This window comes from Castor canadensis, chromosome 12 (assembly GCF_047511655.1).
Source record: "Castor canadensis chromosome 12, mCasCan1.hap1v2, whole genome shotgun sequence".
In the NCBI taxonomy this organism is placed as follows: domain Eukaryota; kingdom Metazoa; phylum Chordata; class Mammalia; order Rodentia; family Castoridae; genus Castor; species Castor canadensis.
In genome coordinates, this window is record NC_133397.1 from 63,270,440 (window position 1) to 63,289,282 (window position 18,843).

The window sequence follows — 18,843 nt, forward strand, 5'->3', positions numbered from 1 at the left end:
ACCCTCACCCTCATCCCTGAGGAGGTGCACCTCTAAATGCCTTCCTTTAGAAGATTCCATCTTGAATAAGCCCTCAGGTAACTCTCCTTGGGTTACTGCTGACACCTCCTTGGGGACACACTGGATGACCTGAGCAGTGAGCTTCAGCTGCTAGTTTTCCCTCCCACACACTAGGAAGGGTGAGCGGGGCACAGCATGTGGGTGAAGAACCGTGCTCAGAGGGTATGTGCCTCCGAGGAGAGACACAGGGGCAGACTGAAGGGAAGCCTATGAGGATGTCTACAGCAGGGCCACCATCTGCATCCACACCTGCACACCCGATCTACCTGACCAATGCCCATCCTGAGCCTGACCTTTTAAGACTTGTGTTGTTGTTGTTGTTGTTGTTGTTGTTTAAACTCAGGGCCTTGAGTTTGCTAGGCAGGCACTGTACCACTTCAGCCCTGCCCCCAGTCCTTTTAGCTTTTAGTTGTTTTTCAGAGAGAGTCTTGTGCTAACTTTCTCAGGCCTGGCCTCAGACAATGATCCTCCACCTCTGTCTCTTGGGTAGTTGGGAGTACAGGTGTGACCACCACATCTCACTTGTTTTTGAGTCAGAGTTTGGCTAACTTTTGCCTGGGCTGGCCTCAAACCATGATCCTCCTTTCTCAGACTCCCTAGTAGCTGGGATTATAGGAATGCCTGACCATGCCCATATCCCCCTGGCCCTTTAGTTCTTTAAAGACCATACCCTAGTCACTTTCCCCAAACTTGGACTAGGTCTCATTTAGAACAGGACCCTGGGAGGTGGGGCAATCCAACTATGCTCTACCTGAGAAACTGGAATCAGCAACACAAGACATCCTCTGTGCCCAGGAGTATGAAGATCAGGTGCACTTGGCCCAACTGGTCACATCTCACACACACACACACACACACACACACAGTGACAGTAGTTATCTCTGTAGTGTGCAACTACAGGTAACTATCACTTCTTTCACTGGCTATTTTTGTCTGGTTTGAATTTTTTGTAAGAAGCGCACATACTACTGCTTTAACAGGAAAAAGAGACAAAAGAAACCCCAGCTCCTGTCTTCCACTTCCACAGAATGGGCAGCGCTCCTCTCCTTCCCCAGGTGAAGGTAGGCACATCATCAGCCAGTTGATGGAGGCTCAGCCTCCTCTCTGATAAGGACATCCCCCTCCTCCTGCTGTTTCCTAGGGAATTCTAGGTCTGCGTTTCACAGAAGTCAGAAGGAAAAAAAACGTTTCCTCAGAATTTCTGATACTCTCTTGTCCCGAGCAGAGAGGCTGGAAACAGTTAGGACCTGCCTATGGACCCCTCTGCCCACCAGTCCAGCCTTGAATGGGACCCTGCCAGACACTGTACTCTAAGGACTCAACCAGAGCAAGTCTTCCCCAAGAAGGGTGACTTTCTCAGGCTTCGATGGCATGGTCACACAGCCAACAGCTCCTGGACAAAGACACATCCCCCACCAAAGCTCCTGCTTCCTCTTGCCTGAACCACACAGCCGCAAACACTGCCCCAGGCCTGCAAGGCACTGCAGCACCTGACCCACTGGGAGCAAGGAACTCACAAACATCTCCCTCAGTTACACAGGTGGAAGACACCTTACAGACCCAAGGATAAACATACTCCTCATCACTCTCTCCATCACTTCCCACTCAGTCCCTTTGTCCTCCCCATAGCCACGAGCTCCCAGGACTCTGCAGTGATGGGGACTGAACCTGGTGCCTTGCACATGTCAGGCAAGCTACATCCCTAACCCTTGTTTTTTGTTGTTGTTGTTTGTTTGGGGTTTGTTTTGTTTTATTTTGTTTTTGAGACAATGTCTCATTATGTAGCCCAGACTACTCTCAAACTGAAAATCTTCCTGCCTTAGCCTTACAAGTCCTGGGATTACAGGTGTGGACCATCATACCAGGCTAGGTCTCTGGTTCTTGATCCACTCAGGTGGAACCCAAGAGAATCCTGTGTCATCTCTATGCATGGCCAGGGTAGGACATGCTTCTTGAGGGGACTGACAATAGAAATGCCCATCACTCCCCAGGAGGAGGCTTGCCTGAGGAATGTACACATGGGGGAGGGGTGGGCCTCATCAAGCACTTCCTATAAATTAAGTCTGCTAAGATGAACTAGGCCTCCTTTCCACAACCACTTCTGAAATGACACCCTCACCAAGACAGGCAGAAGGACAGTGATTAAGCCCCACTTCCCACCAATCTCCCTCACACACACCCAGCCCCAACCTGCATCACCAACTTGTAGTTACTAAACTGTTCTGTCTGCATCACACCCACCTCGACTCTAATCCCATCTGGACACCTGAACTCTCCAAGGCCAGGAGCACAAGCTCAGTAAACAGGGTTCTGATAAAGGTGATAATTACCTAGGACTTGTCCCAGGTGCCTATGCCACCAAGACACGCTGGACACCAACAGGAAAGGAAAGGAACAGTGAGAGAAACCTCCTGCACATAGAAATACTAGACACTGCTCTTCAGGCGAGACAGCATCAGCACTTCTCAAACTGCAAAAGAATAGCTGGGTCTTGACACCCTCAGTGGAATTAAGCCTGACAGGCTCCATTTCTACCAAGCTCCCAAAGGTCCCCAGGATGTTGCTGCCTATGGAGGGATACACACCATGCAGCCAATGACCCGAGCTGAAATGGGAGCTAACTATGTGCCTGGCTCTATACCTCTCATATTGCCCACACAGTCCAGGAGACAGGATCTGCTATTCCCATTCTGCAGATGAGGACACTAAGTTGTGCAGAAGATTTATAATTTGCTTGAGGTCACACAGCTGGTAAGTGAAGGAGTCAGAACTGAATACGCAAATGTGTGACTCAAAGCCCATGCCTATAAACTTTAAGGTTTATCATCTCTCAGAAAGCTGAATGCAAATCCTCTGGCCCTGGGCCCCAAGAGACACATCACACATCCCTGAAGAAGGCACATGGATGTGGTGTGAAGGCCAAACCTCTCATTCAAAAGATTGGCATGAGCTGGGAACTAGTGGCTCACACCTGTAATTCTCGTTACTTGGGAAGCTGAGATCAGGAAGATCACAGTTCCAGGCCAATCCAGGCAAAAAAAAAGTTTGCAAGACCCCCATCTCAATGGAAAAAAAACTGGGCGTGGTGGCACAGGCTTGCCATGCCGTGACAGCGGGAAGTTTACAACAGGAGGATCATAGTCCAGGCCAGCCTAGGCAAAAAGCAAGACCCTAATCTCCAAAATAACCAAAGTAAAAAGGAATGGAGCTGTGGCTCAAGCAATAGAGAACCTACCTAGCAAACATAAAGTCCTAAATTCAAACCCCAGTATTGCCAAAAATAAATAAATAAATAAAAATAACCAAAACAAAAAGGGTTGGAGGTTTGGCTCAAGCAGAGAACATCTGTCTAGCAAGTACAAAGCCCTGAATTCAAACCCTGGTACCTCAAGGAAGAAAAAACCAAAAACTCTGTTATGATCTAAGTACAGAGTCCTGAAGGGATCAGGATTTTGTCCTGTCCCAGTTCCTCAAAACCTGTCAGGAGCAGTCCATTTTACCCCACTAGCTGTCAAGCTCCTGAATTCCTGAGAGTTCAGACCACAGGAAAGCTCTCAAAAAGCCCTCTCCCTAGCTGAAGCTCCTCCCCAGAGCTCATCTACCTGACAAAGTCCACTGTGGACTTGGGACTCAGCCCTTAGCCTCCTCCTCACCCACCCCAGGGTCAGAGGACAAAGTGGGATTGGAGTGGGAGAGCAAAGAAGATGCTCACCTGTTACCAGGATTATGGCCCTCGTTAGTTACTTCTGCTAGTGCGGTTTCCAGGCCCCACACTTCCTCAGGAAACGAAGCTGGACTAACAGATGCCACGCAGCATAACTGGGGAAGCCCAGTGCCGGTGGAAAGCCAAAATGGCAGCAGTCAAACACATCTGTGTAATCACCAGGTGAATCCTGTCACAGACTAGGGTGGTGGGGGTCATGAGAAGCTGCAGCTGCAGGCCTGGACACATCTGATTTACCCCCCTACTTAGTTCAAAATTCAGACCCAAATAACTGAGCCCCTCACCATTTATTCCACACCCCTGATCCAGAACAGCTGTGTCTCTTTTTGTCCCCCTCCCCTTCATACCCTACATCTAAACTTTGAACTCTGTTTGCTACAACTGTAAATCGTCTCCAGAATCCAACCTCTCTCTTCATGGTCACCCTGTGGCCAGTCCACCACCAACTCTCTGCTGGACATTCTAACTCCCTGCTCACCTGCTGCCTGTGTTCCACCCAGCTAAAAGGTGAAATCAGAGCACCTCGCACCCTCCACTCATCGCATCTCTTGGGTCGCAGCTCATCTCTCACTCCACTCAGGTCACACTGGCCCTCCAGGCATCACTGAGCCCTTCAGTGTTCCCACCTTGAGGCCACTGCACATGCTACTGTCTCTGTCTGAGACAGACCAGATCTCACAGCCACAGTTCACTCAATCCCTCTGGTCAGGTCTTTTTTCAACCAAACCTCCTCAAGTCTGCCCTGAGTAGCCCATCTGCAATTATCCTTTCACCTAATTTTATTTCTTCATTGAACATGCCCATGCACACACATCCAACACAGTAAAATGATGGACATGTACATGGCTTATCTAGCACCTTCCAAAGGCCTGCAGCTTCTAGTGACTGGTATCATAGCCAGTATCATGAAAAAGGATGGATTTTTAATTTGAAAATCATCACCAAACTGAAAAATAATGGCCAAGAATCACCCTCCCTGCAAGTCCTGAGCTGCCCCAGCCTGACATTCCCACAGTAATTAGCGAAAGTTCTTCCTTATGCCTGGATTCCTGCTAATAGAGAAAGAAAAAACAGAACTGGAGATCTGAGTAACAACCATCAACAGACACTAAAACTATCCGGGAAAGGTTGACGGGGAGTTTCCAAATGGCTGGGTAAGGCTAACAGCCCAGAGCCCACTGATGAATCCAGGCCTCCCTAAGGTGAGGCAGAAAGCAGCCCACCTGGGAAGGGCTTGTGCCAGGAGAGCTAGTGTCTAGGGAACAAAGAATTAGGGTTTAGGATATCAGGAGGAGTCTATCTCCAGGGCCACAGTATGTGACATTCTTAAGGACAAATGGCCCAGTTCTTCTACCAGGTAAAGGTACGAAGCAAAAAGGGAGGGAACTGGTAGAGGAGAGAGGAGACATACCCAGAGGAGACATAACAACCAGGCACCTACATGAAACCTGACTCAACAAATCACCCATGGAGAAAGTGCTCTGGAAGTGACATATGGTGGCCGGTGGCTGGGCATCTGTGGTGGACAAGGTGACCCAAGGCCACTGCAACCATGGGCCACGAGTTTGGGAACCTGACACAGGTGCAGCATGTGATCTCCTACAGCTTGTCGCCCTAAGTACTTACCAGGAATGGAGTGTCTTGTGGAACTTACACTTTGGGGGGGAAGTAGGACAGATAATTAGTGATCAACACCCCAAAAGCACAAAGGTGAAGTACATAGGAACGTGAAAGGGAAGTGACAAGATGATCTGGGAAGGGACCCACAGAATGTGCCATTTATACTGGGCCTTGAATAACGAATAGGGAAGAAAGGGATAGAGACATTCCAGGTGGAAAGGACAGAAAACACACATGCCAGGAATGGAAGTGCAAAAACTGGTAGATAGTCTCCAACATCACACAAAGGATCCTGAAGTGCACAACACAGTATAGCACAAGGATGGGACCTGACAGACACCATGTTGTAGACCCCAGTGAGGGTCAGCACAGAACAGGCAGGGCAGCGAGGGGGACAGAGAGGCTAGCATAGAGCCAGCACACCCAGGACAGGTCCCAAACAACTCATAACACCTCAGCAGCAATTTCTGATCATAAATTAGTAAAAGGGCACCCTGGCTTATAAAAACTCAGCAGCTGTTAGCAGCAGCAAACAGTCCAGAGTAAAGGTTTAAAAAAAATCCTGAAGCCAGGGGTGGTGGCACAGGCCTAAAATCCAGCACATAAGAGGCAGAGGCAGAAGGATTCAAGAGTTCCAAGCCAACCTGGACTACTTCTGGGCTACTCAGCAAGAATCTATCTCAAAAATATAAAAAAAGAACACTGAACTAACTAGAACAGGAGCAATGGGGAAAGTAGGTAGGAAGCCCCTTTTTGATGCCTTTGCAGCAGCACTGCGGCAGACCCACTCCACCCTGGACTCCCCCTTCTCTCTCCGCAATTGACAAGAGTGACTGATACGTCCCCTTTTATTCCTCACAATCCAGAACACCTGCTATGGTCTGGCTAAAGTGTTCCCCACTAAGCCCCCAACTGGCAGATCCAACCTGCCATCTAACACCACGATATTCTGCCTTGCCCATGCCCAAAGTAATGGGTTGGACTAAAACTTCTGAAACTATGAACCAAAATAAATCCTTCCTCCCTTAAGTTGTCTTCTCAGGTATTTTGTCACATCTATGAAAAAGCTAACTAAAACAAGACCTGACATAAGAACACCTTCTAGCTGAGCGTGGCAGGTACCTGCAATTCCAGCCTCTTGGGAGGTGGAGGCAGAACTGTGAGAGCCCAGGAGGTCCAGGCCAGCAACATGGAGATAAATTGTCTCAAAAAAACAAAAGCAAAACAAACAAACAAATCATCTACCACCCATTAGATAAAGGAGATGGAACTGGCTACACAGCTTTCGTCTCAGAAAGAAGTTGGGAAAAAAATGATTTTAAGGACATTGTGAGCAATGAAATAAAGATTTAAAAAAGAAGAAAAAAATAAAGAAAAAACAAAAGCATTGTGAGCAAATCCCAGTGAACTAAAAGACAGGAAACCTGATTCTAATACCACTTCTGACTTATTAAGTGAATTTTTTTTTGTATTACTGGGGGGATTTGAACTCAGGGCCTTATACTTGCTAGGTAGGTGCTCTACCACTTGAGGAGCCACTCCACTAGCCCTTTTGTGTGTATTGTGTTGGGTATTTTTCAGATAGGGTCTTCTTTTTGCCAGGGCTGGCCTTGAACCACAATCCTCCTGATCTCTGCCTCCCTAGTAGCTAGGATTATAGATGTGAGCCACTGGTACCTGGCTACTAATTGGATTTTTAAGTTATTTTGCCTCTGTAAAATAAGTGTGATAAAATAGTTAAGGACAGGGAGAGGAATGCCAACTATAACTATTATACTTAGTTTGGGAGATGACTGGAAAACCCTTTTCCCCAGAGTCTTCTCTATCCCCATGCCTTCTCTCCTTTCCAAATCCCTATGTAATCAGTCTGTCTCATACACCAGCAAACAGAAAGTGTGGGGATCTCTGGCCAACTCCCATGCTTCCCAACACTCACAACCTAACCCACCCTTTGATTTGGTATCCACAGGACAAGATATGGTCTCTTATCAGGCCCAAAGCTGATTCTTATTGCCTCCTGTGGCACCATACCAGGCCTGGCACCAACAATCCTTAGAGAAGGCCCAGGTAGATCATCATTCATTAGTTATCCCTGCTGCCATGGGCTCAGCTGGCTCAGCTCACCTCACACCCCAGCCACATTCAGCCTCCCCTTCCTAGGCATAAACATCCTATCTAATCCTTGTCCTACTGCTGCAGGCTCCAAAGGTCTGTTCCTGTCAGAAGGGGTGGGGGTCCCGTGCTCACCCATATGAGAAAAAGCTATAAAAATGGCAGGAGACAAGTCCAACCACCACAGACAGCAGTGAAAGGTACACAGTGCTGACAGCACAAGGTAGGGGAAAATGCACTGGGCTTAGAGGCCAGGAATCTAGCTGCCAGTAATAAGCCATGTGACTTTAGACAGCCTGTCCCACCTCCTGAGACCCCAGTTTCCATGTTAGTGAAAATGGGGGTCACCCTGCTGCCCTCAGGGAAGAATGAAATGAAGTGATGTTGAGAAAGCACTCAGAAAAGTAGGCCAGACACACATAAAGATTTGGGTTTATTGTCTAGCAAAGGCCTTTTATATAGGTTGTCATCAGCCCTGTGGGAGCAAGGTGGCCAGAACAAACAGTGATGACCCTGTCCAGGAAGAAGGGCAGAACCATCAAGACGAGTTCTCTCAGGAAATCTTTGGAAGCCAAGAAAGAGGAAGGACTTCTATGGAACCCACCCCTTCCCCAGTGTGCTCCTAACCTCGTGTTCACCCCAAACAGGAGCCTGGGGTCAGGGAGGCCAGATCTAAATACAAACAATAAATATCCCTGTGTAGGAAAGTGAGGCTGATACAGGCACATAACTATGTGTTGAGAATGTTGTACTAAGTAAACAAAGAAGGAGGGAGAAGAAAATATTCTGTGCATTTGTGTAGATGCACTAAATAACTTTGGAAGGCTACACAAGAGCTGGTGATATTGACTGCCTCTGAAGAAAGGAACTGAGTGACTCAAGATGGGGCAAGGTGTACCTAAAGTAAGCATGGTTCCCCTTGCTGCCTCTCCTGCCGTATACCACCTCCTACCACAATACCTCCCCTTCTGGAAGGGTGGTTTCCCTGCCTCCCACTCTTCAGGCCCCATCAGGCCTCATCTGCCATTCAAGGATGCCTCCCACAGGAAGCCCACTCTGATCCCTCCAACCCTAGAGAGCTCCCCTTCTCCTGACCCTCTCCTTCTCTCAAACTGTTTATATGCTGCTTTGTGGGGTGATCACCGTCCTGTGTAAATCTTGTCTCAAACACATTTTTGTCCTTCTAAGAAAGGGGTTATCCATTTTCTTTCCTTTGTTTCCTAGGAAACAAAGTCTAGGCACAGTGGTTATGGTGGTTGCCCAGTAATGACTTCCTGGAAGTTGAAGACAACAACAACAAAAAAAATCAGCAAATGCCCAAATCACTGTGGAGGAACAGGAGGGCTAGTAGCATTCTGTAGGTAAAGCAAGCATGTGATGTCCTGGAAAAGGTCAGAAAGAATTGTGTTGGTCGATCCAAGCCCTGGGGTAGGGAGCATCAGGAGCCAGGCAAAGCATCCCAGGCCTCACCCCCAACCCCTAGGACAGACATGACCAGGCTGGACTGCAAAACAATCATGCTTTCTCCATAGCCCAGGGCTCACCCAGAAGAAGGTCATGCTTAGAGCCCCAAGGGTAACCCTCAAATCTGCAACAGCGAAGGAGAAGCATCCAGCCCTCCTGTGTAGAGTGAAATCATGGGACACACAGGGGAGGGGAAGACCGAGGTAGCAATATGATGGTATTGTGGTCAAAAGCACAGACTCTAAGGCCAGACTGCCTGGTTTTCACCCTGACTCTGCTATGTGCAGAGTCACTTCATGGGCCAGGCACAGTGATACATGCCTGAAATCTCAGCTATGCAGGATGTGCGGGTAGGAGGATCAGGGTCCAAAACCAGCCCTGGGCCAAAAGTGAGACTCTATCAGAAAAATAACTAGAGCTAAAACAAACAAAAAGCTGAAGCTGTGGTTCAAATGGTAGAATGCCTGCCTAGCAAGTACAAGGCCCTGAGTTCAAACCCCCGTACCACACACATACAGACACAAAGTGCCAAGGTCTCCTCAGCTGCTAAACAGTCAGTTACCTCAAGGCATTGCTCTGAGTAATGGAAGTCAATTCCTCTGAACAGTGCCAACACCTAGAAAGAGCTTAATAAATGATGCTCTAGACCAACAACGCAACAACAATCACCTACCAAAACAGTGCAACATGTGCCAGGTATGGGGATTCAAAGGTTGGGGTGGCAGGTGGGCTCTGATGTCTGTACTCTCAAGGAGGCCTGCCTCAACCCCAGCTGACCCCAGGGGCCTATCTGTTCTGAACAGCTCCAGGACTCAACTCCCTGTCTATGCCTCAAAACACAGTTCTTGGCTGACCTCCAAATGAAGGGGATGGCCATGTCCTCTGGAATCCTCCCAGAGGCCCACTCCTCATCTTTGCCCAGGCACTCTAGGAATGCCTCTGGATGAGACTGCACTTCCAGTTCTGAAGTAAGGTCCCGGGCAGCAGCCTCCCTAAAACCAAAGCACCACAGGCATCTCACAGATAGCCTAGGATGCACATAGGGCCCCAAATGCCATCTGTTCTTCACCCCAAATCCTACAATTCCGTGGGCTGCCATGCTTTAATGTAAACCACAGAGCCACACCTTCCACTGACTGCTAAGTACCTGTCCTGTCTTCTCTCTTCCCAGCCTCAGTTTCCATGTGTTCAAGCTCTCCTCCAAATCTGAGGCTGCGATTCTAAGTAAGGGCTGCGCTTCCCCTCCCGGCTTCCCAGGATCAACTAAAGGAGGTCTAGCCCTGGCAGAGTAACTCCCCCTGCAGCTTCTCCTTTCCGGGAGCCCTGATCACTGCTGGCTAAGGACAGGCTGAGCCCAGACCCACACAGGGTAATCAGCATGACCTGCCAAGTCCCCTCTTGTTCCCAAGGGGAACGTTCCTCAGAAAGAACACAATAATCACTCTTCCCAGTCAGGACTGCCAGGTGCACAGAGGACCCAGGCTGTGGACACATTTTTATTGCTCAGAGCAGGGAGGGACCACAGCATTCTGCAGAGGAAAAGAAAAAGGAACTGATTTCTACAGAGCAATGACAGCTCCTGTCATTGTGTTACTCATCTGTCCCAGCACAGAGTGGGAAGGGCAAGGGAAACATCTGGACAAAGCCAGACCAGCAATTCAGCAGTGAGGAGAATACTGCAGCATCAGGGTGGCAGCAATAACAAGAGGGGCAGGCAGCTACCATCAGAAGAAAGGACAGCTCTCAAGGTCATCCAGAAGAGCTCTGCTGAGTTCCAAGTCCCTGGCTGCCTACAGGGAGGGGAGCAGGGCAGAGATGGGACTGACCACAGGCCTTTGGGTGACTTCCCAGTTCTTGCCCAGGGCTCAGGGCCAGTGACAAATGCAGAGGCAAGAGGAAACTGCTATGCCACCAGGGAAGCAGCAGCTAAGACTGACAGAGGAGTCACACTTTCTCCCTGTTCTCCCAGATGCTACTGTTCAAACAACCCCAAATAAAAACAGCCCCATAACTAAGAGACACCATCATCCTAATGACTGCCTTCTGAGTGCAGCCACACCCTGCAGCCCCACAGGCCTTGGCTCCAGGTCAGGATTGGAGCAGAAGTCAGAGTTAGAGACCTGAGTGGCCTTGGCTGGTACCTGTACAGCAGGTCACACATGGAAACCAATAGAGAGAAGGCTCTGGGGTTATATATCCCACCAGTTACCTACAGGCCATGTGAAGCCTGAGGGTTGAAAAGAAGCTATCAAAGACCCTTCCAAGTTTAGACCAATGGGCTGCAGTTCCCCTTAGGTGTGCCTCCAGGGTCCCCAAAACCATCCTATTCAAATAGCTCTAAGAATGTCATGACCAGCTAAACAGAACCTCTAGTCTCAGGCTTGTGTCCTCCATAGCCACAGGTTTCCCTGTGTTTCCCCTCTCCCCAAAAAAACAATGGCTGGGCAGGTGCTGACAGAGCCTCTCAGGAGCCACAATTAGCAGCCTGAGCATGGTCACTACAGTGTTAGGCTCCTTTTTTTTGTAGTACTGGGTTTGAACTACCTCTTGAGCCACTCTGCTAGCCCTCAGTTTTAGACTTTGTGTTTCAAACAAACAAACTGATCCCAACCCATCAAACTCACTGCCTTGACTTTTCCAAGACCTTGATCCAATAGGCCTCATATTCTAAGTCTCAGGGCTGGGACCATTTTACTCCCCAGAGAGGGTAAGGGAGAAGGCAAGTGAGGGGCTCCACACAGCAGAGTTGTGTCCTTCCCTTCCCTCTCCCAGATACACACAGACTAGCATTCCCAGAGCACCAACAGCAGGTCTCCCCAATCTAAATGGTCTCTGAAGCAAATTCCCTAGCTTCTCATTCCAAAACCTTTATTGCTTCCTCCTCCCCCTCCCCTTCTGATTTGTTCAGCACCATTCCCCTGGGGGTGTAAACCACTTCAAGAGAAGAAAGACCAGAAGGGTCCAAATGACCCATCTGCCACCACCCCATCTCTATACTGGGAGCCAGGGAAGCAAACCTAGCACCCATTGGTGAATGATGGGAGGGACACTGGAGGTACAAACCAGAAAGGATGTAGCAAAAAAGCTTCTCTGAGAATTTTCAGACCCACTGGAACCATGATGATCCATACACTGTTCTCTAAGCAAGTGTCTTTGTGTACTACATTCAATTTTGTTTTGGGAACAAATTATTTGGAAGCCTCCTATAAAACTCCTTACCTTGCCAGGTGCCGGAGGCTCACGCCTGTAATCCTAGCTACTCAGGAGGCAGAGATCAGGAGTATAGTGGTTCGAGAGACCCTATCTCAAAAGACCCTTCACAAAAACAGGGATGGTAAGTGGCTCAAGGTGATGGGCCTGAGTTCAAATCCCAGTACAGCAAAAACAAACAAACAAACAAAAAACCCTCCTCACCTCAAAGAATGTCCCATCAACAAGTGGTCTACTAAAGTACCTGGAACCTCAGCCACCACCAGCACATGAAGCCAGGCCGTAGAGGAACCTCAACATTACCATTATGAAAGCCTCTATCTGTCTGGAACTACACCAAGGCTTTCACAGATGGTATCTTATTTAATCTGTATAACTGATGATTATCACCATGACCCTTTCAGACAGAAGGGAAAGGGTTAAGTAACCTGCCTGCTAGTAAGTCACAGAACTGGAAAGGAAGCTTACCTTCCCCTAGGCAGGAGTAACTCTAGGCAAGGCTGCCAAGAAAAGCTGTAGAGCCATAGGTTGACCTGGGCTTGGCGTCAGGAACAAACGTGCCTCCCAAGGGCAGTCCTAGTTCTCAAGCCTCTAGCAGCAAAGAGAATGGCAGAAGGCTGCAAAGGGCCAACTTGTTTTATTACAGACTCTCGTACTCCTATCATCACCCATGGCCCTCAGGCTTTCCCAGACTCTTTAAGTTCTTGACTGTCTTCCCCATCACATGAGAAGCTCTTCCAGAGCAGGTGACATCTTCCAGAGGAAGGCTGCCAGACACTGTCACCAAATCCTCCTTTCACCATAGCTGCTGTTAATTGCCCCCCCTACCATGCCCAAGAACTGCAGTAGGTTTTTACATTCTCATATCAACTCTGGGAAGCTTTGAACTCAGGGCCTCAAGATTTCCAGGCAAGCGCTCTACCACTTGAGCCAAGATGCCAGCCCAGATATCCCCATTTTATAGATCAGAAAACTGAGTCGCTAAGAAGTTACCTGACCTGCCACAAGGTGGCAGTTTTGAGAGTGGAATCTGTCTGATGCAACTCCACAACCTTTCTCTTAGCCATGAGCCTTCCCTTCCCTAGTCAGGTTCTCTGGTCAACATAGGGCCACCATCCCTGACCAACAACATCTGGCCCCTGGAGGTAAATGTGAATACCATTCTCTTCCACCTTCTCCCTACTGGGCAATGTGCAGACTCACTTTCTCAGCAGCCCATGCCAGAACACTCCAGGAAATGCCACCAGTAGTGGCCATTAGAGTCCAAGTGGGGGGTCTGGAGCTGGGGCAGAAGCCTTCATACTGTCAGTAGGCATGGTGTTAATCCACTGAGCTGGAGGAGCAGGTCAATCATGGACTTTTCTTCTGCCCACCCAAGGTGCCCCACCCACTCCTGTGCCCTCAGGGCTCTATAAATAACCCAGGTCAGTGCATCAGAGGAAAGGCAGCCAGGTGGGTGTGGAGTTATGCTGGTGGAAAAGATGACTTCTAAGAGTAAATTAAGTCTGCCATTCAGATGGGGGAGGGGCAAGTCAAATTCTCCCAGACATACTGTTCTTGGCTGAAAACAGACCCACCTGGACCTGCAGGCTAGGCCAGCTCAGCTAAGGAAGATCCCCTGGCCAAGAGGAAAGCAAAAGCAGGAGCTGGAAAAAATCAAAGAAGCTCCTTCCTGCAAGCGAGAGATTTTTTTTCCTGTCATTTTCAGAAAAAGGGACACACACACCACCAACCTGGTCAGAGTAGCTGAGTGGTGGAGGGTAAAGGACTCGGAGAAGGAATGGGGTGATGTGGGGACAGGCACCTCTTCTGAAAAAGAGCTAACGCTCTCTCTCAGAGAGCATTCCACCCCACACCCACCCCTTTGGGCTCCCTGAACCAGGAAGGAGGGAAAGGACAAAACGGGGGAGGAAAAAAACCAAAACAAGGGCCAAGCTATACCACATGACCCCACACCCAGTAACCAAACAGCAAGTCATGAGGAAAGGAGAGGAGAAGGCCAGGGAAGGGGGAGACAGAAAACCTGAGGTGCTAACCCACTTCCCACTCACGCCACAGCCAGCCAGCCAGGAAGGCCCTTCCCTAGTCACATTTTGAAAAACATTCAAGGTCGGACCCTTTCCTACCCAAATCCTACTTTCATTTGATCTGCAACAGGCTCAAGATTCATTCCTCTCCTCCAGCAAGACTTCTTGGATTTACTCAGTGGGTACCAGTCCCCCAGACAAATCTTTCTTGCACCACTCCCCACCTAGGACACAACCCTGCTCCCACTCCTTCTCCTCTCCAACGAGCTCACTCACAAGTTAGCCACTTGAGTGATCCAGGGCAGGTGCTCAGATCTGGGGACCAGTTTCCTGATCCCACCCAAGCCCAAAACAGGAAATGGTACTTCAAGTCTGAAGCCTTGATCTTAACACAGGGAAGCCAAATGCTGCCAAAATAAATGATTAAAACCCACTGGCCCTTCTGGGGAATGTGACTTTGGAGATGATCTGCTATGCATTAACCACAAAGCTGCCTCCACCAGGTCAGGGTAATGCAGGCAGGGCAGGCAGGCTGCTTGAAGGCTGACTCAAGTGTTTCCTTCCTTTTCTTAGGAGGTCATTTGTCCACAGACCAAGGACCCTGAACACAAGGAGGAGGGGTTGGGACAGTTCTACACAATGAAGGCCATTCTAAAACACACAAGAGGCAGATGCCCTAGGTTTGCTGGGACATCTCCCTTCAATCCAGCCCTGGAGGGTAATACCTCACCTTCCTTCCCCCCACAGGATGAAGCAGGCTCTCCACTCCCTACTGGCTGGACACTGAGCAGGGTGCCTGCAGTTCCCTTCCCCTTCCAGGGAAGAGGGACAGGCCTGGAGGCCCTTGTTGATTTCCCACAGCCCAAAGCCTCTGGATTCCACTCCTAACTTACCTTGACAATCTACTTCTAACGCTTGCCCACTACTCAAACTCCGCCAGGTCTCCCGGGGCCCAACCAGAGCCCAAGCTTACCCCAGCCCAAGTTTGGAAGACTTGGAGGGGACCCCAAAATACTTAGAACCAACTAGTCTGTCGGTTTACATCCTTGAGCGAGAGGCAAGGGGCTCACCAGCCACAGTTCTGGGTCCTGGTCCCCTACCAGCCCCGCCCAGTTAGGACTTCAACCGTTTTCTCCGACCCCGCGCCCCTCACTCACTGCGTGTGCTGGGCGCGGCCTGCGCCAAAGACCTCGTCCAGCGCCACAGTGGCCTGGCCCAGAAACTTGTCGACGCCGATGAGCGAGCGGTGCATGGTAGTGAGCACCAGCTCGCAGGCGGCAGCGGGGACCATGACCCAGGGCGCCGGGCCCGCATCGGCCTCCTGAGCCCGCAGCAGGCCGTCCAGGGCCCCGGGGGGCAGTTCGAAGGAGCATTCCTCGCGCCATTCGGGGCAGCCCTGCGTCTTCTCTACCACCGACGTGCTGTACTTCTCGCGGCCCACCTGGATCACCGTGTAAGCGTCGCTAGTGCTGCCAGCGCCCGAGCTCTTGCCCCGCAGCCCGCGGGCCCGCAGCACCGTCACCTGGACGTGCGTGGGCAGCCAGCGGGAGGGCCCAGCCGCCGGCTCGTCGTCCCGAACCAGGGCCATGGCAAGGGAAGCGGCGGAGGGTACGGGCTGGCCGAACCGAGCTCAGACACGAGGACCAAGTGACAAACTTGGCAGCGATTTAAGGCGGTCAGGAGCGGGCTCCCAGCGCCACCGCCCGCACACTGGGCTGCGGGCTGGCCTGGGCCGAGCCGGCCGCCGCCTCTTCGGCAGCCGGCCGCGCAGCGACGTCAGCGCCCCGCCCCTGGCCCCGCCTCGCGGCCCGCGGCCGAGCCCCGCGTGGCGGTGCGGCAGTGCTGCGGGGGAGCCTCTCCCGCCCTGGCCGCCGCAGACCCGCCTGCAGAGGGAGGGAGCGAAGCGCGCGGGCCCGGGGCGGGGCGCTGCCTCTGCAGAGGGGTGGGCGGGGCTCCCGCGCTGGCCCCGCCCCTAGCTGGGGGCTCTGGGCGCAAATCGTGCCTCGCTTGTGGTGGGCACGACACCTTCCTCCCGATATGAAATACCCGCTCTGCCCCTCCCAGCCAATCCCAAATCTGCCTTTGAGATGCCCCTGCTCGGAAAGCTCTCGTCCTGAAATGGTCCCGACCCACCCCTCCCGGAATGGCCATTCCCTTGACTCGTGCTTGTGGGGTGATGCTTAAGGGTAACGACTGCCCCAGCTCAACTAGGGACACGATTTCCCGTCCTCCCAGCGCGCCAGCCCTGTGGGGGGAAATGCCCCAGGAAAACCAGAGCGACTCCCGCCCCGCCTCGTGACAGCCTCGCAACGGCGACCCGGTGGCGGGTGAGCCGCTGCCTCCACCCGGACGCGGAGAGGGACCTCGGGTGCTGCGCCGGAGGCCAGAAAGCAGGCTCAGCTCCAAGGACATTGCGGCGCAGTGATGAATAAATGAGTAACCACATCAATATTGAAGCATTCGCTCCGAGCGCTGTGGATCATGCGTCATGGGTTAGGGGTTTTAAATAATTACAGACACCCATTATTAAGTACCTACTATGTGCCGAGCCCTGTGTATTACTGGAGCCCATCGTTTATTATTAATAAAGATAATGGTTAATAATTATAGGTGTTGAATTTCGGCCAACAGAGGACCTTGTGCTTTACAGGCATTACCTCATTTTGTCCTCAGAGATACCCTGTGTGGTATGGTTTTTAATCCCTGTTTTTCAGAAGACAAAATTACAGTTTAGATAACTTTGCCCATGATCCATAACTGGCAAAAGTAGGGATTTGAATCCACACAGATGACCCCAAAGCCTTTACGTTTTGTTGTTTTTCTTTAAACTTCAGAGCTTTTGCTTTTAATATAATATTTTTTAAATAAAATGTAATACACAGAAAGGAAAACAGGTCAGAAAACTTCCCTCTCCACCCCTCTATCCAGGGACACCACTTAAAGCCATTCGCATTCCCAGGCCTAGGGGTTGACTCCACACCGCTGCATAAAATACTTCTGTAGCTGTATCTGGTTTTATCAAAGCTGGCTCTTATCTATTGCCTTCCTGCTATGATAGGGAATGGTTTTAGCTGCTCGCACCCACTTCCCTCCCTCTATCTTATATAGTTATGCTATTATTTTTAGTTCCTCTGTTGGATACCTTTATAGTGGAAGCCTTTATTCTTAGGGAGACTATCCACAGTACTGCTTGACTTCCACTTCCCATGCCATATCCTCCACCAGAAACACAAACATGGGAAACCATCAGACCCACAGAAGAGATCCATGGGAGCCACCCACAATAGCTGGGTTCTGACACCTCTCACTTAAACTCTTTGCTCAAAAGACTGGGATGGGAAGTCCTGGGCACTGTGCTGCATGGTTTAGCATACCTGAGATGGCACCTAGCATTGCACACAATCAAGATCTCCAGGCAGATCTAAGTGGCTGTCTATACCACTTAGTAGCAGTGAGATCCAATATGTAAGCCTCTAACCTCACTCAGCCCCATTTCCTCATCTGGAAAATAGGGACAATGATTCCCACTGCAAACACTTGCTGAGAAGATTATACAAGAAAATATTGTCTAATTTTTTAATTAAGTGGAGATCATCACAAATTATCCCAAGGTTATCTGATTATCAAATACAGCTTTTTTCAGATTATAAAAGTAATTTAGAAAATATGGAAAAATATAAAGAAAATAAAAACAAATCATAACCCCACCATTCAGAAAATGAACCCTGTTAACAATTTATCAAATTTCTTGCCAGTCTTTACACTTTATGTTGTTTTATATACATTATGGTTTGAGCTGACTTGAGCATAATGGTTAAATGCATGAGCTTTGTAGTCCTGGTTTTGCCATTTACTTTCTATATATTACCTCCTTTATCCCTGAAGACATCCATTTAAAGTTGATACTGTGCTACTCTGTTTGAGTGATGAAGAAACTAAAGCAGAGAGAGCTTGGGTAATTCCCGCTCCTCCCCCCATTATTACCCTCCAGTCACCAACTGAAAACTTTCAGAGAGCAGGTCTCAGTGACTGGACTGCCTGTGGCAGTCTACCTTTATACTGGCTTGTTGGTCTCCTGGAACTACATCCGCTTATGATCAACAAAGGAAGAAGTTTTCACACACTCATATTGCAGATGACATTGAGATATGAAGAGGTTAACAGACTTAGCCAAGGTTACAGAGTCAGGATGAAGCCTCACTTTTCTTTTTTCCATTTTTTGCAGTGTTGGAGGATTCTACACTGAACTATACTCCTAGCCCCTCTTTTTTGCTTTGTTATTGTTGTCATTGTTGAAGCCCCAGTTTAAGAGCAGATTCTCCAGGGCTGCAAATGAAGATGAACATATCTTTACCAAGCTTCACCTAACATGAATTTGTCACTTTTTTTTTTCTTTTTTTTGCAGTACAGGGGTTGAACCCAGGGCCTCCCACTCTATCCCAGCTACATCCCCAGCTCATTGTCACATTTCTTGAAAGGTTCTGTTTCATGCTTGTCTGCCCTCCAACGTGAGTCCCACCCCCCTACCTCTTCCTCTCCCATGCAATAGCATGACTTCAGGGAAAGGCAAAAGAGAAGTCAGATAGGCTACTCCACCTCCTTCATCCTGCCCTGGCCCACACAGTT

At 49.7% G+C, this 18,843-nt stretch overlaps 1 protein-coding gene across 4 annotated transcripts in view; it reads right to left on the reverse strand.

Moving 5' to 3' along the window:
- Rab11fip5 (RAB11 family interacting protein 5) overlaps positions 1–15,994 on the reverse strand; it is a 32,018-nt gene extending 16,024 nt beyond the window's left edge. For 2 of the 4 annotated variants that reach the window (XM_074049967.1, XM_020179388.2), the window contains exon 1: positions 15,375–15,993. In XM_074049967.1, coding sequence (XP_073906068.1) covers positions 15,375–15,805 — 431 coding nt within the window. In that variant the 5' untranslated portion in view covers positions 15,806–15,993. Of the gene's footprint in view, positions 1–15,374 lie in introns of all 4 variants that reach the window. The other 2 variants (XM_074049966.1, XM_074049968.1) reach the window with 2 other exon arrangements.
- Between the last annotated feature and the right edge of the window lie 2,849 nt (positions 15,995–18,843).